The following is a 25,665-nucleotide window of genomic DNA, read 5'->3' on the forward strand; positions in this document are numbered from 1 at the left end:
CAAGCCCACAGACTTCCTTCAGGTGTTAGCAAACAATTTGGCTGTAATTTCCACCCGTTTGTGGATGCTTGAATTTAAATGAGTCACAATTAAACACCATTAGTGCCGTGTGAAGTTCTGGGAGGCAGGAGAGGAGCAGTGGAAGATGCTGGTTTGCTCTGACACAGGTTTGCTTTGCTTCCAGCTCTCCAAAATCCAGTCTTTTAACCACAAAAGCCTCTTCCTATCCCAGGGATCTGTCCATGACATGAGAGGGTCCAGGTATGGGATTTCCTGGAGTTCTGGGAGCTGCTCCAGCCCTGGGTGCTGTTACTGACTTTGGTGCAGGTTTTTCTCTAATTGTATGATCAGGAAATGTGCTTTACAACCATGCCTCAGCTGTCCATCAGGGACCTGTCAGTCATTGTGATTTATCTGGGTTTTCAGTGCCAAACTGATTAAATTGCATGTTTCACAAAAGAAAAAAAACCAGAGAGTTTCACTCATGGCACCAAGTCTAATTATTGCATTTTTCCAAAGCAACCAGCAAAGGTTACAGTGTCTGCATTCCTCATAAAGAAAACCTTGTTAAACCCAGTCTTGCATATTTTACAGCCATGCTAAGAGCCCCTGAAGAATATGCTGTCAGGAGAAATGGTCTCAGGCTTTTTTTATCTCATTTTATGGAGCAGGAATTGGTGCTGTTGTGGGGAGTCTGAAGGGTGACCCAGAGATGCCTTGGTCAAGCAGAGGGTGACTTTTGGGATGGGGTTTGCTGTGTGGCAGAAGTGGTGCAGAGCTGGGATCAGGTTTGCCAATGACCGTGGCACTGCAATGTGGGATCATTTGTCTTTTTCGAGTTCACTTTGGTGCCTTGCTTTGGCCCTGCTTGGTGTTTTCCTGCCTACCCCAGTTTCTGAAGGGCTGTGTAAGAGCTAATTTTAACCTGTGATACCAACCAGGTGTGGATCAATGCCTGTCTGCTCTCACTCTCAGGGCAGGTTTCAGCAGGCTGAGCTGGATCCCAGTGCTGTTTCCACCCCTGTGACCACGACTATCCAATGTCAGCCACCTCCATGTGAGAAATAGCTCCTCACTTTTCATAGTTCAGGAAGGTTTATTAAACCTTATCAAAAATACAACAGAAGACTGAATAAAGAAAAAAGGTTACAGCACCAGGAGCAAAAGATTTTCCCCACCACGTGCTCGGCCCCTTCACAATGGAGGTTTTCCCTTTAACCCTTTAATTCCTCCCAAAGTTCTGTCCCTCAACCCCTTCTTTGCTGTCCAGTTGTGGGGATCTCTTCCTCAGATCCTGACTGGAGGTGAGATGTCACCACAGTGACAAGCCAGCCCTCCCAGGTGTCCCAACTCCAGCTGGCCCTTGATAACCATGTGAGGGGGTACAACATAACTATAAATCTATAAAACTTTTCTTAACCTGTATACATGATATTTGTCCATTAATTGTGAGAGTCAATCGTGGCATTACTCATCTATCACATCCACTTGGCCTTTTATCTGTTAAATGTTTTGCCCATGCAGTAACCCAGCTGTTTCCTTTCTGTTCCCATGGTTTGCTGCAGAAGAGCACCAGTGAGGTGCTGAGAAGGCTGTTCCAGCCTGTGTGTGAGGGTCCCTAGGACAGCATTGGGAGGGCCTGGAGCTCAGACATCCCCTCTTAGCTCCTGGTGGGATGGTTTGCTGCCAGCTCGTAGAGAATCAGTCCCATGCCACGTTCTGCAGGTGCAATTCCCTCCCCAGCAGTGATTCCCTGTGGCAGTGCCATTGGAACTGGCTGGCAGCACCATCCAATCCTCTCCAACCCCCAGAGCACACCTGGAATCCCAACTGCTGTGGGAAACAAAAGAATTGACTCAAAGCCTGGGCTTTGGGGTCACCTTTCCTCTGCATTTGCTTCAGAGACTCCTAGCAGTTCTGAAAGGACCAGGCAAGCCAGCATAGATCCCTGCATCCCTCAGAGATGCTCAGGTGCAGCTGGGTGAGCCATCCCAGAAAATTGCCCAGAAGCTGGGACAACTCAAGACCATTCCTGACAGCTGAGTCTAGGCAGAGAATCCAGCCTGCCAGAGCAGTGGAAATCTGACCCACACAGGAAGTGAACCTTCTTCTTCTTGCAGAAGCTGATTTTTTAAACCAGCCCTGTACAGTTTGGTTTCATGCTCCAGCAGGAGGAAGCCATCACTTTCTGGCAGGCAGCAGCTCTGACACTGGAGTTTCTCTTCCCAGGTGTTCCCTGCAGCACCCTGCTCCTCCCTGAGGTCTCCAGGTGCAGCACTGATCTGAACTAACCAGTTTAGTGTGGGCTGAGGTCTGGTTCAGGGCACGGGGGGCCACAGAGCTGCTGCAGGCCTGACAGTGATAAATAACCCCTGGGAGAGGAGGATGTTCAGGCATCTCCTGAGGAGCATTTGAGGGACACCAGTAACTGGAGCCTCAGGACCACTGTCTGAGCTGTATCATGTTAAAAACAGCTCATATTGTTCATGTGCTCCATGCACTGGCCCTTTTGGGTGGCTTTTCTCCTCCTAACATCACCCTGTGTGCCCATAAGGACCAGGAATGGCCACCCTGGCTTTCAGAGGGATCCTGTGCTAAGCCACTCCTTTCCCTGACCCCTTTGTATGCCATCAAGGTGGCCACCAAAGGCAGTGCAGAGGTGCAACATTTCACAGTGCCATGGCCAGTTTGGGCTGGGAAATGCTGTGCACTTGCAGGCTGTGGTGCTCAGCCACTCCAAGGAGTCCTGCTCTATGGAAGAGACTGTTTCCCAAGGCTGTAGTAGATTTTTCACAAGCAAGTTTGTGCACTGGCCAAGAGTGCTGACAGCTCCATGTTCAGCTGCAGTATATAATTTTCTGTCATTTTGATTTATGCTCTTCTCTGTAACCAGAGTCCCATATGAGAAAAAAAATCAGAAGGAGTCTGTCCTAAAGTTAGCTCAATGCTAACTTCTTCAAATGACCTAGCAAATTAAAGATATTTTTAGATTTTTAAAAAATTATTATTATTATTATTATTTATTTCTGGAATATGAAATAAGAAAAAGTAGTAAAAGGTAACCTTCAGTGTCAGTTCTGTGACCTGCAGTTCCATGGGGTTGTTGTCACTGAGAGAGAAGCTGAGCTGGACCCATGAGACCAAAATCTGCTCTTGGCTCAAGCTTCCACCTGCACCCAGTGCCCTTGTCCAGGGAGGCTCTGACCCATCAAAGCAATGCCCAGGACATCAGAGCAGAGCTCCAGAGCACTGCTTCACCTCAGGGCATCTTAAAACTCCCAGTGGCTGGTGTTTCTCTTGGGAAAAAGCCCAAATTGCCCAGGGAAGAGGAAGGTGTAGAGCCATGGTCTCTGCTCCCTCTGGACAACAGAATAAGGGCTCATGCTCCAGCATTTGGGTTTGCCCAGAGGTTTTATGGCACAGCTCTCTCTTTTGCCTCTCTTCTGGCACCCAGGCTTGGGTTCCTGAGTTGTTTTGCTGCATTTGGAGCTTTGTTTCTTGGCCTTAGAGTTTGGGGGTTATTGCTTGCAGTTCCCTTTCTTTGGGTGCTTCAAGAGCAGCCCTGAGCCAGAGGGGGGAGCAAACCCATCCCTTGGCTGTTTTTGTGAGCCACAAAATGCCTGTGAGACAAAGGAAGGGGCCACATGAAACAGGGATTGTGGTGGCACTGACAGGGACAAAAGCCCCATGCACAGACAGCCCTAGGAAAAGGCAGCAGAGCAGGGAAGTGTGTTTAATCCAGCTCTCTGCTTTCCTGCAGAGTTCAGACAACTTTATTTATTGTGTTTTAATGTTAACTTCAGTGGAGCCAAGAGTGTGATGTGATCCCATGGTATTTGGGCAAACGGGTAAAAAAATATATATATTTTTAATATATGTGTGTTATATATATGTATATAAATAAATAAAAATAAATATATTGTATGTATTAAATATATATTATATATTTTAATATAAATATATTTATTTATATTGTATATATATAATATTATATATATTAATATTGTATATATATGTGTATATATACACACACCCCCTTTTCACAGGACACATTAAGTGTGTACAGGACTTTCCCTTGATGACTGGCATTTAGCAGCTGAGTTACAGATGGATTTCTGTGTAGTCAGCAGAGATATTAATCACAAAATCCTTTTAATAGATCAAAGAGTGCTGTGTAATTGAAAATTTCTTGTAGAAGCGTTAATTTCAGGCAGTTCTTAGAATTTTCTCCTAACGTGTAATCTAGGAAAGGAACATTTTTCAGGGTGTAAAATGCAAAGAGAAGTTTTGTTCGTTGCTTTATTTAGTTCTCCACTCAAATTAAGGATTAGTGACAAGAAATTGATATTTTACGGTACGCCCAAAGTTATTTTTGTGTTCATCAAAGCCACTTGGTTAAATCAGGAGTGAGCAATAATTACCACTGAAGGGGTGGATACACACTGGATTTTTACTTGCTTTATGTGTGAAGGTTTTTCTCCATCAGCAAACTCTTTTTCAGTTGAGAAAAACCTAAAAAACATCATAATAATTATTCTCATTGCTCCCTAGCCCTGTAACAAGATGGAATTGGGATATTTAAAGAAAGACCCATCCACCCTTTCAATAAGATGCAGAGTTTGTTTCCTGGAGCCTGGTGCTGGGCATGGCTTTGCAGGTGACACAAGGAAAGATGAATATCGGCTGAAAATACAAAAATATTTTATTTCTCCTAGTTCATAGCCCAACTTTGCAGCAAGCAGAGCCTCAAGCACACAGTGTGGGCTTCCAAAAGAGGCCATGCCTTTGTGAGGAGCAGGGCTGAGAAAAGAGCAGGAAGGAAACAGCCCTGGGGAGCTTCAGTGCTGGGACAGAAGAAGTGATTTGGTGCTTGTACAGACAAGTGCTCACCAAATCCTGCACATCGTTAATAATAATAATCATCATCATCATCTCTGTGCCTCCCCTGCATCCTGTGGGAAATGCATCTTCCCCACGGAGAGGCTGTGCTAAATAAAGGTTTGCCCTTCCCAGGGAGCAGGAGAGGTGGGAGGTGGACATTTGGGCTCCCATCTCTCTCCCAAAGGAAGGTCATTAAGTGTATAAAATACATATGTTTTCCCTTCAGCAGCTGTTGAGTTTCTCAGCCCAAGAGCCATAACAGGACCATGAGGTTTGGAAAATTTCTGCCTCCCACATCTGCCCCCCTCCCCAGCAGCAGTGCTGCTAAATCAGCAAAATGGGATTGTGCAGCTGTGCCTCGTTAGGCCAGTGCTGCTAATTAAGTATTGGCAAAAAATGGCTTCAAGTCACTCTGCTTTGGGGTGGTGACTTGGTGGAGGGTGAGGCTGAACCTTCTTCTGGTGGAGTTTCAAACCAGCACTGCTGGGTTTGCAAGACATGGTGGTCCTGCAAAATTCCTGGCAGAACCTTCCTTTTCACTGAAGTGGTGTGAAGACTTTCTGTGTCTCTAGGTTGAAAGGGAATAGTTCTTTTCTCTGCCTATTTCTAGATAAAACTCTGGGAGAATAATTATTTGTAATTTTGTAGGGTCCCAGGCTTGCAGTGAGGTTCTTTCAGCAATCCCTGTCTGGTGCTGCTATTGCCTGGATGAAGAAGTGCCATGTAAAATGCAGTGCATTGACTTGGATTAGTTAATTAACTAATTGGAAATTCTCTTCCAAAATTGAGGTTTTTCAAAGTTTTGCTGAGCTCATTTGCACAAAGGACATAGGATCCACCTGGGCATGTGAGAAAGACCTGGTGTGGAAGAGAGAAAGGGGAAAAACAAACAGAAGAGGGAGGAATGTGAGTCAGGAATGGTGTGGCCAGAGGAGCAGGGAGGTCACTCTGCCCTGCCCTGGGCACTGCTGGGGTCACACCTCGAGTGCTGTGCCCAGCTCTGGCCCCTCAGCTTGGGAAGGACCTTGGGACACTGAGCACATCCAGAGGGGCTGGGAACACAAACCCTGTGAGGAGCCCCTGAGGGAGCTGGGGGTGCTCAGCCTGGAGGAAAGGAGACTCAGGGCTGCCCTCATCGCTCTCACAGCTCCTGGAAGGTGCCTGTGCTCAGCTGGGGCTGGGCTCTTTCTCCAGCAGCACTGACACAACCAGAGCACACAGCCTCAAGGGAAATACAGGTTGGATAGCAGGAAAAAGTTTTTCACAGAAAGGGTGATAAAGTTCTGGAATGGCTGCCCAGGGAGGTGCTGGAGTCCCCATCCCTGGGTGTGTTTGACAAAGCCTGGATGTGGCACTGGGTGCCAGGGTTGAGTTGAGCTGTTGGGGATGGGTTGGACTTGATGATCTTGAAGGTCTCTCCCAACCTGGTCATTCTGTGACTTCTGTGAACCTCAGGGGTGCTCCATTGGCACTGCCTGTGCTCTGTGAGCACAAGGGACATGGGGGCTGTTTGGGATCCTGCCCTTGCTCATTTGTGCCCCTCTGTCTCCTTCTAGGCCGTCCGATGAAAACCACCCTGAGGTGAAGCCTGATGCCTACGTGAACAACCTGGCTGAGGCTGTGGACATCATCCTCCAGGAGCTGTAAATCCCAGCAGGAGCAGGGATGAGCCCTCACGTGCAGCCCCTCCATGGAACCACTTCATCCTCTCCCACCTCCATCTCACCTGAATGAACCCAGCCAAGCCTTTTGCAGGGTGGTGGGCACCTGCCTTCTGAAATATTTCACATAATGGTACTAAAATGATCTACTGACCTCCCATCCAAGGGAACACTAAACCTGCTGTCCTTTGGCAAGTCTTGAATGTCCTGCCCTTGGTGCCTATGAGGGGCCTCAGCCTCCTCTGGGTAGTGCTGGGGGGCTGTTGCCCCTTTTTATCTTTGCTCACACTGGGGAGGTGGGAAACAGGGAGCCTGGGCACCCCCTCATGAATAGATTTACCTGTTTAACCCCCATGTCCTGTGCCTTTTGGGGTACCTGTGTGGGACAGGGGATGTCCTTGGGGGCTGATGGAGGCCACCAAGCTCCTGTGTGTGGCTTGGGTGGCACAAAAGCCCTGGGGAGGGGGACAGCCCCACATGCCTTGGCAAGGCAGGAGCTGTGGTTCTGCCAGGACCAGCCTGTCTGGAGCAGCCCCAGGAGGGGGCACAGGAATCAGTAACACATTAGGGAATAACTGCACCATCCTGTCAGGAATAAACCCTGTCCTTTGGATCTGGTCTGTTTTGTTGTGTTCTGTTGGATCAGCACTGGCAGAGGTGTTTACAGGGCCTGAAATTCTTTTCCCTGCCTGGAAAAGCTGGAAAAGGCCAGGGGACTGATGGTCTTTGCCTTCCCTCTGTGTGGGGGGGTTTGTGAGCAGCCTGTGTAGGAGGGAGTGTGGGTTTCCTGCCTCTCCCCATTAAAGTCCTGGATGTGCAGTCGCTGAGCTGTTGGGGCTGAGTCAGACACAGTTCCAGCTGAAAATGGACTTTTCACAAGGGCATGTAGTGATGGAACAAGGGGGAATAGCCTCAAAAAGGCAGGTTTAGATTGGATTTTGGGAAGAAATTGCTCCCTGTGAGGGGGGGGAGACCCTGGCACAGTTTGCCCAGAGCAGCTGTGGCTGCTTCATTCCTGGCAGTGCCCAAGGCCAGGTTGGATGGGGCTGGGAGCAGCCTGGGACAGTGGAAGGTGTCCAGGATTCCAGGATTCTGTACTTCCAGTACTTCCAGTGGAAGGTGTCCAGGAAGGTGTCCAGGGATTCCAGGATTCTGTACTCACTAAACATCCCCTGGGCCTGATCCTGCCCTACATGCCTGCTGAGAATCTGCTGCACCAGCTCAGCTCCAGCTCAGCCCCCTCCTGCTGCCAGGACAGGCATGAGATTTGCCTTTTTTTGCTAATCAGAATAAGGATTTCTAAAAGGAGCTGCTCCCTGCCTCCAGGCACAGCAGCCCTTCCCCTGGGATTTTGGTTTCTCCCCCTGTCAGTTTTGCAGTGCAGCTGTTGCAGCATGTGTGGTAACACCTGGCCATGCTGCACCTGGCAAGAGCATGGAAGGGGCTCAAAATGGGTCAAAAAATTAAAAGATTAAGGGTTGTTCTATCAAGTCCTCTGCCCACCCTCACTGACACATGGTAGTGTTTGCAAGAGTCACCTTTCAGAGGTAAAAGTCCTCTTTTAATCAACATATCAGCAGTTCTGTACCCTCTTGGACTTTGGGCTTTATATTTGGGCTTTAACCTGCTTCAGATCTCCAGGGGACCGTGGAAATCATGTAATTGTGTTTGTGTTTCATGTATTTAATATATATCCATACACTCAGGCTGCATGTGCTGGCCACTTCCTACATTCAGCCACTGCTCTCTGCATCTGCAAGCAGGAGAAAAAGGATAATTCCAGCTCTGTTTCCAGCAGTCCCAGCAGCTGAAGATGACCCCACTCACCGAAGGACGCCAAAATGATGCTGCCTGTTTCTGGAGTGTTGGAGCATTTGTTTTTCAGAGCTACCAGCTGGCCCTGGAGCTGCATAGCACCCCTTGGGGACAGCAGGGGAAAGGGGACTGGGAATTAAGTTCTAATAAAATAAACTACATCTGGGAAAATGACCTTAGTGCAATTTTTTGGGTCTGTTTTTGCATCTTCTGTCCTCTGGGTAGTGGTTCAGCCAAAGTGTATGGTACTGTCAGCATCCACACTCATGGAAGGATGCTGTAAACCCTGGTCAAACGTTCAGGCGTGATGGATCACTGAGAATTTCTTTTTTAACTCCTAATTCTTCCCTTTTTTGTTCTATTATACTAAGCCTATCACTTCAATCTGATTAAGTTTAGGCAGATAAACATCCTGCCATCTGTCATGAAAGTTTTTACACTGCCTGCTGGAGGAAGTGCAGCCGTTTTCCTTTTTGGGTTGCAAAGGCTGCAGGGAGATAATGCCCTATTTCCCCAAGAACTTATTTAACACCCCCATGTGCCCTTGGCCTGCTGTGGGCTCTGAGTTTAGATTTGAGTTTAGGTTTTAAGAGGCAGGATATTATGTTTGTCCTCAAACACAAAGAAGGAGGTGCTACTTGGCACTTCAATTTGCATTTTGTTGTTTATATCTTTGGCTGTGTTACAGCTCAATGACAGGCTGGGCAGGAGGCATGGGAGACGTCCCCCTGCCATGGGGAGGGTGCAGCTTGTCTGCCTGCATGTGAATATCACAAAATGTCCATTTTATTGTGCACCTCATGGCTGGGACACCCTTCCTCCACAGACACCCCAAGGGAGGCTCCTGGTTGAGACCTTTCCTGACCCCCACCCATTTTTTGGGACACCCTTCCCAGCACCTATAGAAATATCAAGGAGCTGCAGCCAGGAAAGGAGAAGAGGGGTCTCCATCAAACTCCAACCCCATCAGACTCCAACCAGTGCCACAACCCTGAGGGTCAGTGATGTCCCCAAACCCCTGGACACCACAACTGCGCCCGGCCGCGGGGACAGCACAGAGAGGCCAGACACGGCTTATTGAACCAGGAAGCTTTATTTACACAGTAAAAGTAACAAGCAATTTCCTGAGATTGAGCTGCTCTAGTGCAATCAAGTCATGGAGGGGGCAGGAGCAGCCTCCTGGCCCGCCCGGGGAGGGCACACCTGGGGCAGCCCCTCCCGGGGCACGCTCGGCCCGCGGCGCTTGTGCAATTGCCAGCGAGACTTGGCTACTACAGGTCATAGCTTCAGAAGGCTTTGTTTTTATTCTTCTTCCCATCTTTCTGGTTTGTTTTGTTTTGTGTATTTTTTTTTTATTTGGCCATCCTCTTCTTTTTCTTTCTCGAACACGGAACCCACACACGCCGCAAAGCACTGCTACAATCCTAGAACATCCTACGTCAGTCTGTTTGCCTGGGCAGCCAGGAGCTTTAAACAATGCACTTGAAACACAATTTTATTGGCCAGACAGGCTATGCTAGCACGTGGAAAAATTACAATCTATTTTACAAACGCTTCTTTTCGTTGGTTTCTCCTTTTTTCGTGTACTCTTTCATAGGACAGGCTCAAAGAGCTACATCTGCAAAACACACAGCAAAACTCCCGTGTGCCTGCTAAGACTTTCTGTGTTAAAATCCTATTTTTTTTCAGGATGAAGAACCTCTATTGCTGCTGCCACAGCTTTGGTGTCATCCCAAAACAGCTGCTGCCCAGACTGGGTCACACCTTGGACAAGCCACTGAGTCCCTTCACAATAATGAACCTATTTTAGCTACCTAGCAAGGAATAACATCCCTTGTCTGCATATTACTTTAGTATCACATTCTGGCAGCCGGCAGGGGTTTGCTGGGGGGTTTGAGGGGCTCCCAAAACATCTGTGTAATAGGTGAAGTCCTTTACAAAGCAAGAGCAAGACCCCCAGGGGATGCCCTGCTCTCCCACTGCCTAGGGGACAGATCTCCTGACACCAGGGGAGCAACGCCACTTCTGACTTTACAATCAACAGGATGTCCCCTGAATCTGAGGCACATACTATATTATATTTAATATTTTTAATTACTTTATTTATATATATATTTATATATATATAAATCCACAAATGTTTTACCTCTACAGAGAGAGAGAGAGAGAGAGAAAAAAAAAAATTTAAAAAGTAAGGCTTTCTTAAACTGAGAATAAGTACATGAAATCATACAAACCCAACAAGAAATACCCAGCAGAACACCACTGTGGCCTCAAAACTGTCGCTAACTGTAGTCTGTGCCTACGCCAACGTGCCCAGTCTAAGGCCATGACTCATTGGAGAAGCATTTTTAGTAAGGCAAACGGGTTGTGCTGAATGTAAACTGAATGCTACGGCTACGTCCAGGACAGCTGGGCCGTGGCCCGTCGGCCACCGGGTCCAGGACAGCTGGGCTGTGGTCCCTTGGCCACCCTCCCACTCTGGGGGTTAGCATGGCACCAGGAGCAGCCCTTGGAAAGAAAACAGAAGCCCTTAGGAATTCCAGCCCTGGGGATGCCCAGGTGAGAGCCTGGACGGTGGCTGGACGTGGGTTTGGGTGAATTTGCCCTTTGTTGCTCAGCTGAGGAGGTGCCTGTGGCCAGCAGGAGCTGTGTGCCCCGAGACCAGGACCTGTCAGTGGTGGGGAGGGAGGGAGGCATGGAGGGAGCATCAGGAAGACTCAAAGCCAAGAACTTTGCTGTGAGGGTGCCACTGCAGGGGCACAGACAGAGGGGCAGCAGCCTGGGAAAACACTGGCGTGGCTGGAGCCTCCACAACAGGAGGGATAAAAATTAACCCAGGATATATTTTTTTCTAAGTGATGCATAAAGTGACACTTTAAAAGAGCTGGAGGGTTCTCCAAAATGAAAAGACATCCCTGGCATCCCCTCCCTGAATATCTGGGGCTTGTCCTGCTTGCCTGGAGGGAGTGGACACGGCCACAGCCACCAGCAAAACCTCAGCAGTGCCAGGACAGGGGTAACAACCAATGGGTTCCACTGTGGTGGGAGATGCCACACACATCCCAAACCACTGCGGAAAAAAGTGCACTAACATAACCAGAAATGATGAATGGAACCTGTACCAGCAGCTCTCAGCCTTTCTGAGTTATGGACCCTCAAGGCATTGCCAGTGGGGCTGCTGAACCCCATTAAAAATGTCCTGTCTTCAGCTGCTCTTGGTATCAATGATTTTTTTTTTCCTTTCTCAGGTTTGCAAAGCTCAGGAAGTGACCCCTGAGCTTGAAGGAACCAGCAGAAGGAATCCAGAAGATGCTGGAAGCCATTTGTACAGCTTTCCTAGAGCTTTCAACAAACAAACAAATAATTAAAAAAACCACCAGAGGGAGAAAAAAGAAATATGTGTCCTTCTAAACCTGTTAGCAAGTGGACAGCTTATTTTTAGCAAAGAGAATTCATATCGTACAAACATAATGGTCACCACTTTATCTGTGCTTTAAAAAGGCACAGGAAGAGGAAAAGGTTTCAGTGCTGCTACCTGGATTTTCAGCCTTTTGCCAGCTGACTTTGTCAAGTAACCCCTCCACAACGTGCCTCGGGCAGGCAGCCCTTCACAGTAAAGCCAAAAAAAAGAGGGTGGCAGCCATGCCCTGGGTATCAAAGTGGGCACAGCTGCTGGTAAATGGGTAAACAGCCCAGCCCTGCTCCAAACAGGGTGGGGGGAACCCAAATGAGGGTGGCACAGAGCCTGAGTAGGGTTTTTTTTCCCCAAAAGAGTTGAGAGAGGGGGGCTGGGAAGGAAAAAAATAGGGAAGGAAGGCATTTGAGCATCCCTATTCAGCGCCCAGCAAGCGCTGCTGTGGATGCCGCCCCACATGGGCCAGGGATCTGTTAAATTCCTCATCAGGAAAAGGAAAACTAAAAATAAAGGAGTAAAAATCCAGCTCTTGCCATTATTAAATTTAAGCAAAACACTTCACTTGTGATTTCCTCCTCACGGCACTGCCAGGGACATGGGGGGCGAGGGGGTGCTGGGGCCGCAGGGGATGTGGCCAAAGGGAAGGAACCGTGGCCACCCCGGTGCCACCAACCAGTGCTCGCTTTGCAAATCTCAATATTCTGCTTTTCCGCCCCTTTCCCCAGTCCCAGGGGTGGTTGGTGGTTTCTCCTTTCTGAACTAGCACAGGTGGGACCTGTGGGAGCGTGGCCAGCTCCATCAGCTCCACCCCTATGCTGGCAAAAGCCATTTACTAGTGGATTCTGAGGTTTTGGCGATCCCCGTGCCTGGTTTCCCTGTGGGACAGGCACTTTCCTCGGCCTGGCTGATCTCTGGCTACAGTAGTTACAAAGAATTTCAAGATTTACACACGCATGCACACGAATTCCTCTAAATACCTGATGAAATTTTGGCAAAGCTGCTTGGTCCCCTCCAGCTGGCAGGAGGGGAGCAGTGACAGGATCCCACAAACTCGCTGCCAACCAGGAGCCCTCCCTGGCTCTGCTGGCAGCCCTCAGAGCCCAGGGCGGGAAGAGTTGCTCCCTCCTCAGTTGTTCTCTATCTGCTCGATGTCTAGCTCGCCGTCCAGCTGGAAGAGGCTCTCGGTGCTCCGCCAGGCCGCCCTGTGCTCCTCCTTGGCGGCTCCCTCCTCCTCCTCCTCACAGGACAGGTCGTCCCTGCTGGCCCGGTGCTCAGGGGGCCGGGCCCGGGGCGGCTCCGGGACCGGGGTGCAGGCAGGGGTCCGGCCCGGCATCACCTCCGGGGCCGCCGCCCATGCCTGAGGGCCCGGCAGCCGCTGGGAGCCGTCCTCGGCCGTGCTGCTGAGGCAGGTGAGGCTGTTGAAAGTCTGGCGGTTCTGCAGAGGAAGGGGAGAGAGGCAGCTGAGGTGGAGACCGGGATAATGCGGTCCGATAATCCGATGAGCTAGGAGTGTTCCCGACCCCAACCCGAGCTCCCTCAGCCCAACAGGAAACAAGCAGAGCAGCAGGAACACTCAGCAGGTCCCCAGGAGATGGAGAGATGCTGCAATCCCTCATCTCCCCATCCATGGCAGGTCCTGTGGCCTCCTGCCCCTGCAAAGGCAACGGCATCAAAACCACCCCCAGCCTGCTCTGGATTGGTGCCATCACCATCTCCACCCCATGCATCGCCCAGTTCCACTTGTAAGGCAGAACAGAGCTCACCAAAAATGAATGAACATTTCCAACAACTCCCCATATTATCCAAGAGAAACTTCAGCACTTCAAGTAGCTGGAGCTTGTGTCCTGCTAAACCCTCCTCTGTGATGGCTCATGGCTGTTCCCTTCACCAAAGACCAGGCAAGCACAGTTGTCTGTTCCCTGAGTCTCCACACGTGGTTACCTTGGCCAGAAACCTGATTCAGTTTATGCATTGTCACACCTTCTAAACGGTTTCAAACTCTGAGAATGACAAGAAGCATGCAGGCATTCAAACCCTCTAGAGCAGAGCGCGCAGAACCTCCCAGGGATGCAGCCTGGCTACGAGTGTGCTCACCTGCCAGGGAATGCCTTTAGCCCAGGTTGGGTTTTAAAAGAGCAAACTAAACTCTCATGACTGAGTGCCAATGGCAATAATGAGGCCATGCCAGTGGCAGAGTGTGTGCTCTGAGCAGGAGGAGGCTGAGCGGGATCTCAGCAGCTTGTGGAGCCGCTCATCAAGCCAGTGAGTGATGGAGCATTTACTTCTCAGACACTTGGCCTGGACACATCCCATGGGATAGGCCTGAATGGGAATTCCATAAATCCCTGGGAAGGCAGCCCCTCACTAGCTAGAGATGTTCACCTGTTACTGGTCAGTTTTTCATGACAAGAGAGAGGGGCTGGGGAGTGTCCAGAGGAAGGAATGGAGGCAGGGAAGGATCTGGAACACCAGGAGCAGCTGAGGGAACCAGGAGAACTTCAGTGCCCAACAGAGCACTGGTGACACAGAGTGACAGGGCTGCTGCCTCTATCTGATCTGGCTGGCCCAATTCAGGACTGAACACACGGCCTGAGATAGAGCCTTGCTACAAAACATCCTCACTGGCATTCCAAGGAATTAGGCACATTTGCTTGAGGGTTTTTTCATTCAAATCCAGGTGAGCTGGGAGAAACTCCACCACAATAACCTACCCCAGGCTGTAAACAAAGGAAGATCACCCAGTTACAGAGCCCCTAAGGGAGATGCAGGGGCTCTGCATCACACCCCAATCAGTTCTTAACAAACCAAAGGGCCTTGTGCTGAGTTGGACCCATGGACCAGAGGCTTTGGGTGCTCCTCTACCCCATACACACAGTAAAAAGTCATTGCAGAGGCTGCTCTATCCAAACAGAGAAGTTCCTGCTGCCCCAGGAACCAGCCTGGCCACTGCCCAAGCTGGGGGAAGCTACATTTCACATGGCCTTCAGTCTCTGAAACCTTCAAAAACCCACAAACCCCAAGCCCATGTGAAAAAAAGGACATTTGTTCTCTAAGTATGCAATTGCACCCAGCCCTCACGTCATCCTGGTCATATTTTTTGTTAATCCCAGCCATGCCTCTGTCTTCTGGGTGCTGAGCATGCAGCAGCTTCAAGCAGAGAGCTGCACACTGTGGTTAATGGACAACTCATAATTACCACTGCACAAGGCCCGAGGACATAGTAGAAATATTTTCTAAGCACTTCACAAAATTTGCAAGCATATTTCCAACAGTAATTTAGGCACTTGAACAGCCTAGGTCTCCTGAAAGTCAACAGCCCTCTCAGAAGTGCAAATCCCTTCTACAAACAAAACTCTGGTACTTTAGGAATGTTAATTTTTTTCCTTCTTATTCGAGCTCATCTCCTGGATCAGGCCCTTCCCAGGGTTTGGTACCCAGGTGTGGACATGCTGGGCTGCTACAGGTGGGATAGAGCATCCTCAGAAGGTGGGAGAGGAGATGAGTGATTCCTGTGGTGGTGGATGAAGGAGGATGAAGACTGGAGAGTAACTCAACAACAAGTAACTCAAGGTCCACAGCACATTTCCAAGCTCGGACAACATCTCAGGGAACAACCATGAAGTTACTTGACTTTCAGTGAAATTTTGCATTTTATGGGACTTGGGCAACCAAGCAAACAGCCTCATTTTCCCTGCTCAAATCCACACAGGCTGCAACCCTTGGAGTCATTCCAGGGAATGCAAGAGGATGGAAAACCCCTTCTGATGGTCCTGGTGCTGCAGCAGCTGCTGGTGGAGGAAGGCCACGTGCAGAGGGTGCTCTCTGGGCAGAGATGCTCCCTCTGAGGCAGGTTTGACAGCTCAGAAAGCAAGTTTTCACAGGTATTGGCTGCCACAAAATGCCACAGGTCACCTTGCCAGTGGCTGGGGTGAGGAGGGTCCCCCCAGGATGGTGATCACCAAGCCAGCATTCCATGGGTGGATTCCAGCAGTGGTCGATCAGCCACCACCATCAATGCAGTGCCTGTCAGCAGCCCTTCCAGAGTTCTTTGCTCATTTTTTATTTATGGGGTGAATTTAGCATGTGCTGAGGTGCTGAGCTGGAGAAACCAGGCAGTCAAGTCTCTATTGAAGCCAGCAAAGAGCAGGTCTGGTGGCACAATGCAGTGCTTGTCCCCCATGGCCAGCTAGCCCTGGGCCCCTCCAAGCTTCTCCACAACCCTGGCCTCCAGTGCCAGACAAAAAGGGGTATCAGGCACCTCAAATCCTGCTGCTCTCGGGGAAACTGTGGGAATCCAGCACAGATGGATTTTGGGAGATGTTTCTGGCCATTCTGACTTCACCCAATGAGCACCTGTAACGCACCTTAGAGCAAAGCCACATTTACTGACCACAGGGACGTGGTTTTGACCATTTGAGGTGCTGGTTTTTCTTCTCCCAACCCTTCCCAAAGCTGCCTTAATCCAGCACACTGGGCAAGCCCTCAGAGAGAAAATGAGGCATTGCTGGTGGAAGTACTTGAAAAATCATCGAAAAATACATCAATAAGAAATTCTTGGTCACTTGGAATCAGCTGTAGGGTTTCTCCAGATCAAAGCCCTTCTTGAATGCTGGTGACCAAGCTCAGGCTGCTTCTCTTTCCCACAGGGTCTCGTGATGCTCCACACTGTGCAGGGACCAAGGCTACAATCAGAGAAGGCTGCAGGAGGCGACTTACCCCTCACATCCATCCTTTTCCTCAGGTTTTCCCTCCTCATCAAGGATGGGGCTGGCAGCTGCAGAGCCCCAACAACAAGCCAGAGAAATCCCTTAGAATTGCCCTGTCTGATTTTCCCATGGTGAAACACCCAGCTGTGAGCTCTTCCCCAAAACACATCCCTGCAAACGTGGTGGCTCTACCAGAACAAACATCAGCAGGACTGTGATCTCTGTGGGGATCACGGCTTTTGTTCAAACACCTTTATTTTCTTTTTTCCCCTCACCCTGCCAGGTGGTTGTCACAATTTTCCCAGGAAAGGTGTGACACTACAAGCTGTCAGCAGCACCAGCCCTACCTCCCAGGCTGTCATCATCTCCTGTTAGCACACTGGGCTACAGTTGCTTCAGAAAGCTGAAAATAACGCGGTGCCAGAAGGGAAGGGGAAAGCGGGCAGCGAGCTCCATGAGGGAATGATGAGCCTCTGCCAGCCCTCCTGAGCCAGCAAAGTCACCTCCACTGGGGGATTCTCTGCCTGGCTCAGGTTTAAATCACTCTCTGAGGCAAACATCTCCTGTAAAACACCTCCAGCCTGGGTTGTTATCTTTATATCATTGGATATAAATGCTCTGGTTGTTTCATCGCGGTAAATCCTGCCTGGCATTTGTGCCAGGGAAAGCGCTCATCCGTGCTGCTGAGGAGGAGGAAGAGGTCCTTGAGACTGGAAAATGAGACTGGAAAATGGGTTTGAGTTGGTTTTTAAGCTCTGCAGAACTTCATGATGGCAGCTGCTGTGATTTGGGCTGTGCACGCACACACACACACACACATCACTGAGGTTCAAAGCTCTGCACTGCCTTTGGAGCACCCACAATCTTCTCCAACTCCATGCCCAGGCTGGTTTCCTGGGAGTGGAGATGGAAGGGACATGGGGAGGGAGCTGCAGCAAGCATGGCTTAATCCTGAGGCTCCAATAACCAATTCTCCTCTTTATAACAAAGGAGCACCTGAGCAGCTTTGCCAGCAGGTCCAGGCTGCAGCCCTGGCACAAGCACGTTCTCAGTCATGCCCCAGTCTCACCAGCACCTCCCTTGCTGCAGTTTGGCCTCCCCAAAAATAGGGAGACACAGCCACTCTGCCCTAAAGAGCACTGGTGACCACTGCCCCACGTGGCTTCCAAAATTAACATTGCCTCTGGGGGAAGGTCAGGGGGCTTGCACCGACCCTGTCCTCCCACAGAAGTGTTTCACTCCTCTGAGTGATGAACTTCTCTGAGTTCATCACTCCTCTGAGTGATGAAGTGTTGGGAAAGAAATGCTGGAATAGCTGAGGAAGGAAAACATGGGAGGCAGTGATGGGGGTGTGAGAAGCAAAAGGAGCCCGTGCACCTGGTGCACAGCAGAGCTGGGTTAGGCACAGTGCTGTCATGTCAGGGAGCTCAAACTCATCTGCTACTCCATTTTCTTTAAAAATTGTATCTGTGGAGGCATTGAGTGGTTCACAGGCAGCCCCACAGCCTCCACCAGGCCAAGGTGCTACAGAATGTGCCTGCAGCAGCATCCCAGAGCAGGGGATGGCTCCCTGCTCTGCCCCCAGTGGGTACCACATCCCTGCCCTGGTCTTCAGGGTCTGCCTTCCCAGCCTTTCCCTTCTCACTCACTAAAGAACAACCTTTACTCAGCCCCAATCCTCATTTTGCAACAGGCACCAGTGTTTATTTGGTGCATTCGACGTTTCAGCAGATAATTTTGCTTTTATTCTGTTTGGTATGAAAACCAGCTTTCAAGAGCAGGCTCAGAAATGTCTCTTATCCTCCCAAGCCACTTCTGACCACAGTATTAAACAAACAAAACCAAAAAAGCAAGAAGAAGGCTTTAAGTCTTTAGTTCTGATGCTGCCTTTGGAGCCTGTGAAGATAATTTGGGTTTACTCACAGTTCTGCTCTGTCTCTGGAGTATGTAGCTGCCTCAGTGACACTGAGGATGTTCAGGGAGATTCCATAATTGCAAGGAAAAAAAGCTGAGGTGTGACCCCCCAGTGGGAATCCCTCTGGTGTTACAGAGCCCCAGGGAGAGACTGGAGAGACAAATCCCAGCAATCACAGAGAAATAGAGCAATGCAGGGAATCAGAGAGCAGAGAACACCACTCTGGGGCTCCACTGTCCCACCTGAGCACAGCCTCCCACAGCCTCCCACAGCATCCCACAGCATCCCACAGCATCCCACAGCATCCCACAGCGTCCCACAGTGTCCCACAGCCTCCCACAGCATCCCACAGCATCCCACAGCATCCCACAGCATCCCACAGCGTCCCACAGTGTCCCACAGCATCCCACAGCCTCCCACAGCATCCCACAGCCTCTCACAGCCTCCCACAGCATTCCACAGTGTCCCACAGCATCCCACAGCATCCCACAGCATCCCACAGCATCCCACAGCCTCCCACAGCATCCCACAGCATCCCACAGCATCCCACAGCCTCCCACAGCCTCCCACAGCCTCCCACAGCATTCCACAGCATCCCACAGCATTCCACAGCCTCCCACAGCATCCCACAGCCTCCCACAGCATCCCACAGCATCCCACAGCCTCCCACAGCATCCCACAGCATCCCACAGCATCCCACAGCATCCCACAGCCTCCCACAGCATCCCACAGCCTCCCACAGCATCCCACAGCCTCTCACAGCCTCCCACAGCATTCCACAGTGTCCCACAGCATCCCACAGCATCCCACAGCATCCCACAGCATCCCACAGCATCCCACAGCCTCCCACAGCCTCCCACAGCATCCCACAGCCTCTCACAGTCTCCCACAGCATTCCACAGTGTCCCACAGCATCCCACAGCATCCCACAGCCTCCCACAGCCTCCCACAGCATCCCCACGTGGGGACCCAGGCCCAGCACAGCCTCCCAACCCTTTCCTATTCATAACAATAATTGGAGGAAACCCTCATTTCCTGCCAAGAACAAATATTTTCCCTAACAGACACCAAACCCTTTGCTATGAGCTGGAAAAATCCATTTGCTCAGACAGGTCATTAGTGATCACTGTGTATTTATTTATTTATTTACTGGTTGCCCTTCCCAGCTTTTCACCTCTGCCTCCTCCTCTGCATCCTCTGGGGATCCAGATCCCTGGAGCACTGCAGGCCCTGTTAAAGTCCTGAGAATTTTAAACTTTCTGTACTAACAGACTCTAACCTCCAAGAAAACACTACATTTGACCTAAAGCCATAGAGAAAACTTCCAAAATTAACTAGTAACACTAAGATTACAAAGTGTATCATTTAATTAGAAGTATATAATATCACTAAATAGAAAAGTTAAAGTTTTAAAATATAGTAATATATATAAAACTAAAATTAAGATTTTAAAACACTAACTAATCCTCCTCCTCTACTTTCCTCTTCACCTTCTTCTTCATAACTTTAAAAAATATTTTATAATTAAACAAAAAATCCACATTACAATCTTCAAATAATTAATTATTAAATTAAAATTAAAACAATTTAAGTACCATTTATTAATTAGATAATTTAACCTTTAAAAACCTTATATAAAAATAGCTAACCATTTCATAACTTATTAATAAAATACTATAAAACTCACAACTTATAATAGAAATAAAAATAATAAACATCTCAACCTAAACACAAAATACCATCTCTAAAACTTCAACCCTTTACAAAAATTAAAGAAAACCCAAAAACTAGCAAGGCCCCTCATGCCAACACACTCAGCAGTGCCAGGAGCCCAGTGGGGACAGTGGCAGGGCTGCTCTGCCAGTGATGGCTTTGCAGTGCCATGGATTTCAGTGGAAAAGGGGAAACCTGAGCCTGACTTGTCCCCAGAACTGCCAAAACCCCAGGATTTGGAGTGGCTCATCTTTGGGGAAATTCAGTGATTTGACTTGTCCCAGGGTAGGATGAAACATCACTAACACGGAGTTATTCTTTTTTCTCAGCCCTATTCCATTTCCATACTTCATCATTTTCAGCACAGAAGTAACATTTCTGTTGTGCCACTGTGGTTCTCACTTCAGGGCCTAAATATTAAGGCAGGACCTTATAAAATTTAAAACCAAACTTCATGTCACAGTTTTAGCAGCAGTGAAAAGAGAATACCAGCAAGTAAAGGGATAAAATCACATTGTGGATGACCAAAAATCCAGAGTGTGGGGCACCTGCAACCACTGCCCTCACCTGCCAAGACCTCCTGCAAATCCAATGCAGACCTGAAATACACCTCACTTTTTTGTCACAGCCTTGGCCTTGGGCTAGCCCTGAGCATCTCTCTCTGGAGAGGAAAAGATGGCCCTTATTTGTTTATTTATTATTTATTTATTTAGCACCATTTCCTGAAATGCTTTGCCTTCCTCAAATGCTTTGGGAGATTTTTGCAAGGCAAGTGGTTCCAAGTAACTCCCAATAGCTCCTAGAGTGCTGGGGTTTTTTTGTAAACCATCATGAAAAATCCCTTTTGACTTTTTTGAGCCAAAATGCCCCTTTTGATCATGCTGACTCCTTCAGGGGTGAATCCCTGTGCTTTCTAAAAGCTGTGTTTTGGAGTCACAGAGCACGCAAGCCCGGGGATGGAGGGTTAATGAGCACGTGGTGAATCAGATGTGCATCCTCGGGACACAATTGGATTTTGTCCATCTTTGGGACAGACACTGCCAAGCTTTGTTTGTGTTCCCAGCCCTGTCCTCCCATGTGAGTGCAGCACTCAGCCCTGCATCCCTGGGCCTCGTGGTGGGATGGAGCAGGGAGCAGGGGATGGAGGGTGGAGGCAGGAGCAGCAGGTACAGCCAGGAGCAGGGAGGGGATGGAATGGGATGGAACTGGGAGAGACCTTAGAGCCCCTTCCTGTGCCTGAAGGTGCTGCACTCAAGCTGGAGAGGGACTTCAGTGACAGGACAAGGGGGAATGCCTTCATACTCCCATAGGGCAGGGTTAAATGGGATTTTGGGAAGAAATCCTTCCCTGTGAGGGTGGGCAGGCCCTGGCATGGGGTGCCCAGAGCAGCGGTGGCTGCCCCTGGATCCCTGGAAGTGTCCAAGGCCAGGTTGGACGGGGCTTGGAGCCACCTGGGATAGTGGAAGGTGTCCCTCCCACCTTCAAACCAGTTTCTTTTGATCCTCACCCAAAGGCTTTTTCCCACCAAGCTACAAACTGACCTTTGCAGACTCTCACTCCTGTTTATTTTAAAAACACTGGGGCTTGGAAACTGGAATCTCTCTCAGAAGTTACATCAATAGCAAACTATTTCCTGGGATATGTATGGAATTTAAAACCTCCAGTTTTTTGCCTATCACTGCATTTGGAAATATTTGTCACCAGCTCAAGTGGGTGCTGATGCCAACCAAGATCACTGCCACCTCTCCTGCCCTCTCCAGCAAGCCTGAAAGGTGCCAAAATTTAAACAGAAATTCTCCTTATGTGAAAATTAGAGATTTTTACCCCTCAAGGGAAAACTTGGGTGCTCAGAGAGGAGCGGTCCCTTCTCCCACCCTGCAGTTTGAAATTTCTTCCCACTCAGTGCCAAGACCAGCCTGAATCATTTCAAAGTGGTGAGCTGCTTGCTTCAGCCCTGGGAGTGTACAAACTCCTTTGTGCCTGCATCCTCATGGAAACTGCCAGCATTCCTAAGTTTGGAAGGGAAAACAAGGCAGAGGGGCCAGCCAGGCTCCCAACCACCACAAGCATTACACTCTGCACTGTGTCTGGAGACCCTCTGGAGAGTGTCCAGAGGAAGGAATGGAGGCAGAGAAGGATCTGGAGCACCAGGAGCGGCTGAGGGAACCAGGAGAACTTCAGTGCCTAACAGAGCATTGGTGACACAGAGTGACAGGGCTGCTGCCTCTATCTGGAGCTGATTTTAACCCTGAAAACCACAAGGAGCACACATCCTCATTTCAGGGGATGCTCCTGTGATCCCTGGTGCAGATGACTCCATCCTCTGAAGGCACGTGCTCCTCGCAGGGCAGTGAAGTCACCCATGAAAGGCTCTGTCTGTCCAGGGAACAACGTCAATGGTCCCCTTGTGCCCAGACCCTTCCCACAACAGGCACAAAGTCCTCTCTGTAGCTCACCCTCAGCAGGCACAGCCAGGGCTTCACCCTCACCACCTCCTCAGCTGTGCCCACTGCTGCCAGCACCCTCTCGCCCACCCATCCCTCACAGAGAGGAAGTTATGGACTCATGACCATGGGATGCTCTCCATAGGCCATGGAGATGCAGAGCAATATTGTATTTTAATTGTTTTGTTTATTCTAGAGTAGCTACTGTCTGTCTCATATACTGCAAACATGACATAATTACAGAGCTTTGCATAGGAGAAATACTATGGCAGCTGCCTGGAAATCCTCAGTGTTCATGGGTACAACCTCTGTAGAAAATTAAATGAATTTTAGAGGAAACTCAGGAGGAAAGAACCAGGAGTACAGCATTTGTTATGAGAGATATAGGTCTTCAAATGCAGCTTCTCTGAAGGCTCACAGAGGGACTAAAACCTTGAAGAGCCATCAGAAATGGGGCACAAGAGCCACCTCCAAGCCTTTATGAGAGATATAGGTCTTCAAATGCAGCTTCTCTGAAGGCTCACAGAGGGACTAAAACCTTGAAGAGCCATCAGAAATGGGGCACAAGAGCCACCTCCAAGCCTTGATTTGCTACCAATACACAGATCCTACAACTGGGAGGAACCAGTATCTCATCACATCTGACAATTTCTGTCAGCAGTGCAAAGCCTTACATGCCACTGAGATATTTGTGCCTTTCTTTTCATGGAAAGTTGTATTTTCAAACTCTCCAGCACCACCCTCCACTTCCAGCCAGGCCTACTCCTGTCTGGGGTTTGTGCTGCAGGGAACATGGCTGGGTTGAACAAATACATATATACATTAAAAATTAGAAAAATAGAATGGTTTGACTTAGAAGGAACTTCAAAGACCATCACATTCCAACCTCTGACTTGGGCAGGGACACTTTCCCCTAGACCAGGCTGCTCCAAGATGTGTCTAACCTGGCCTTAAACATTTAAATATATATGTATAAATATATATATATATATATATATAAAAACACATATATAAAAATAAATTATCCATTTAAAAACCACATCTGTATCAAGGATAGCTGTGTTTGGAACCATCCTAACACAAATTGAAATCTGTCAGTGACCACCACATCAAAATTTCAGACAGCAGGAAGCAGAATGGGGAAGAGATAGCGAGGGCTTCCATGGCCACAGCTGGGGATTATTGCAAATTCCCACTGAGGGTGGTAGTCCCTGGTGTGGGGGACGTGTCACGTGTCCTCTGCAGCTGCCCAGAGCCTGTGTGAAGGAAGGCAATCTGCACACACCAAGATCAGGGCTGGCCCATGGCTCAGCTTCCCGTCAATGACTCAGCCAAGCCACCAAACCCAATGTTTGTGCTGCCACGAGATGTTTCAGCACACAATGCCTGAGATCCCAGGAAATGTTCACACCAGGATGTCAGAAAGCAGCAGATGTGGAGGTGGGACATGTCAAGTTCCTCTGGAGAAGAATCCACCACAGCACGGGGGAGGAAAACCCAGCAGGCGTCTCTCCACCACACAGCATCCCTGGCAGAATGTGATTTTTTTTTAGAAAATACATCTTCTCACCTAATTCACCCAGATGCTTCTCTGAGTGACTTGCAAAGGGTAAAACCACTCATTGGTGCCAAAATCAGCCCAGCTGGGAGGACTCCTGGGGTCTAAGAAACCTCCTGTCACCTTTGTGACACTTCTCATTTCCCGTTTATTTTAGATGCACCTACATCAGAAAAAGGAAAACCAGCTCTTTGAAAAACCTCCCAATTCATGGAAAAATCTGATCCCAGCCATTTCTAATCCTGGCCTGCCCCTACAGACACAGTCCCTGGGGCTGTGAGGCCAAGGACACTGTTCCAGGGAAGGGGAGCAAGCTGTGAGGAGATTCATTCCCACTCTGCCAGAACAACTGCTGGGATCAGGGAGGTGGGATGTGCCCTCCTTGGGCTTGAGTTTCACGTGGAAGGAAAGAATAAAAGGATGAGGATGGAAAGCAAGCCCAAACCCTACACTGAAATGAGAGGATGGTTCATATCCTCATGTTAAGGAAATCAGAGATGCCAGGCCAGGCACCCAAACTCTCCATGACTGGGGTGAAGATAGAAACCAGTTTCTTCCCACCTCACCTGCCTCTGGACTTGAGATAATTAAATGACACCTCATTGTCACCCACTCACCTGACTGAGACCCCCCTGATCACTCCCAGTTTGAGGCAAAGAGGCACAAGGCAAAGAGTTCATGTGCATTCAAAAGAAGCAGAAGGATTATCGTGGTGCCTGTGGCTTTTTAGAATTGTTAGCATTTCAATGACAACCATGTGCAGGGTTTGGTTTCTGCCCAAAGTTGAAGCCTGTCTGGTTTGGTGCCATATGAGCAAATAATAAAGGGAGGGATATGGGCTCACCTTCCCTCTCTGGGCTATAGGAATTGCAGACAGAAGAGACACAACCAGGATTTTGAGGAATGAAAGGCAATATTTTCCAAAGTATTTTCCCTGCCAGCTTAACTTCAACATTTAGTTTTCTCTCTTAATTAGCCCAGTTATGTAGCCATGTAATTGCTTCCAGGAGCGGCTCCCTCCCCTCCTGCTTGGCCTAAATATCCCTCCCAGTATGAAGAAAACATTTCTTTCAGGTCAAATTATTTTTATTTTGATTATGGTACCAGGTTTCAGGCCTACAAACACATGTGGTTACCAGCACAAGTGAAAAATTAACCAATCTGCTGCCAGAGCCAGATGCTGATCCAGTACCCAGCACCTCAAAGCTCAGTTCCCACTTTGACATTAGCACCCATGGACTCAGGGAAAGCCCCATGTCTCAGCTTGCCCATGTGAAAAGTGAGTACTTTGTGGATATTTGGGAAGTCTAGTCTGGACACTTTGGCTGTCCTTTGCTATGCCCATTGCACACGAGGTGTTTCTTCTCCATACAAACCCAGACTTGAGCACACGTGCAGCCACACAGACACTTGCCATTATTTCACCTCTTCCTCTGAAATCACCCAACTTTGCATCCCCTGGGCTGGAAGCCTTAAAAGCAGCCTGAGGGATGCGCAAATGTGCAGGGTTTTCTCGAGCACATTTATTCCCCACCAGGAATTAGTTGATTTTCC

General features: G+C 49.1%; 2 protein-coding genes across 3 annotated transcripts in view; one reads left to right on the forward strand and one right to left on the reverse strand.

The window, feature by feature from the left end:
* Positions 1 to 8,531, forward strand: part of LHPP (phospholysine phosphohistidine inorganic pyrophosphate phosphatase) — a 78,368-nt gene extending 69,837 nt beyond the window's left edge. For both annotated transcript variants that reach the window (XM_066554324.1, XM_066554325.1), the window contains one exon: positions 6,438 to 8,531. In XM_066554324.1, the coding sequence (XP_066410421.1) occupies positions 6,438 to 6,528 (91 nt within the window). In that variant the 3' untranslated portion in view covers positions 6,529 to 8,531. The remainder of the gene's footprint in view (positions 1 to 6,437) is intronic.
* Positions 8,532 to 9,431: 900 nt separating this feature from the next.
* FAM53B (family with sequence similarity 53 member B) overlaps positions 9,432 to 25,665 on the reverse strand; it is a 46,927-nt gene continuing 30,693 nt past the window's right edge. Inside the window, exon 6 of the mRNA XM_066554450.1 lies at positions 9,432 to 13,210. Within this exon, the coding sequence (XP_066410547.1) occupies positions 12,902 to 13,210 (309 nt within the window). The 3' untranslated portion in view covers positions 9,432 to 12,901. The remainder of the gene's footprint in view (positions 13,211 to 25,665) is intronic.

This window comes from Molothrus aeneus, chromosome 8 (genome assembly GCF_037042795.1).
Source record: "Molothrus aeneus isolate 106 chromosome 8, BPBGC_Maene_1.0, whole genome shotgun sequence".
In the NCBI taxonomy this organism is placed as follows: Eukaryota; Metazoa; Chordata; class Aves; order Passeriformes; family Icteridae; genus Molothrus; species Molothrus aeneus.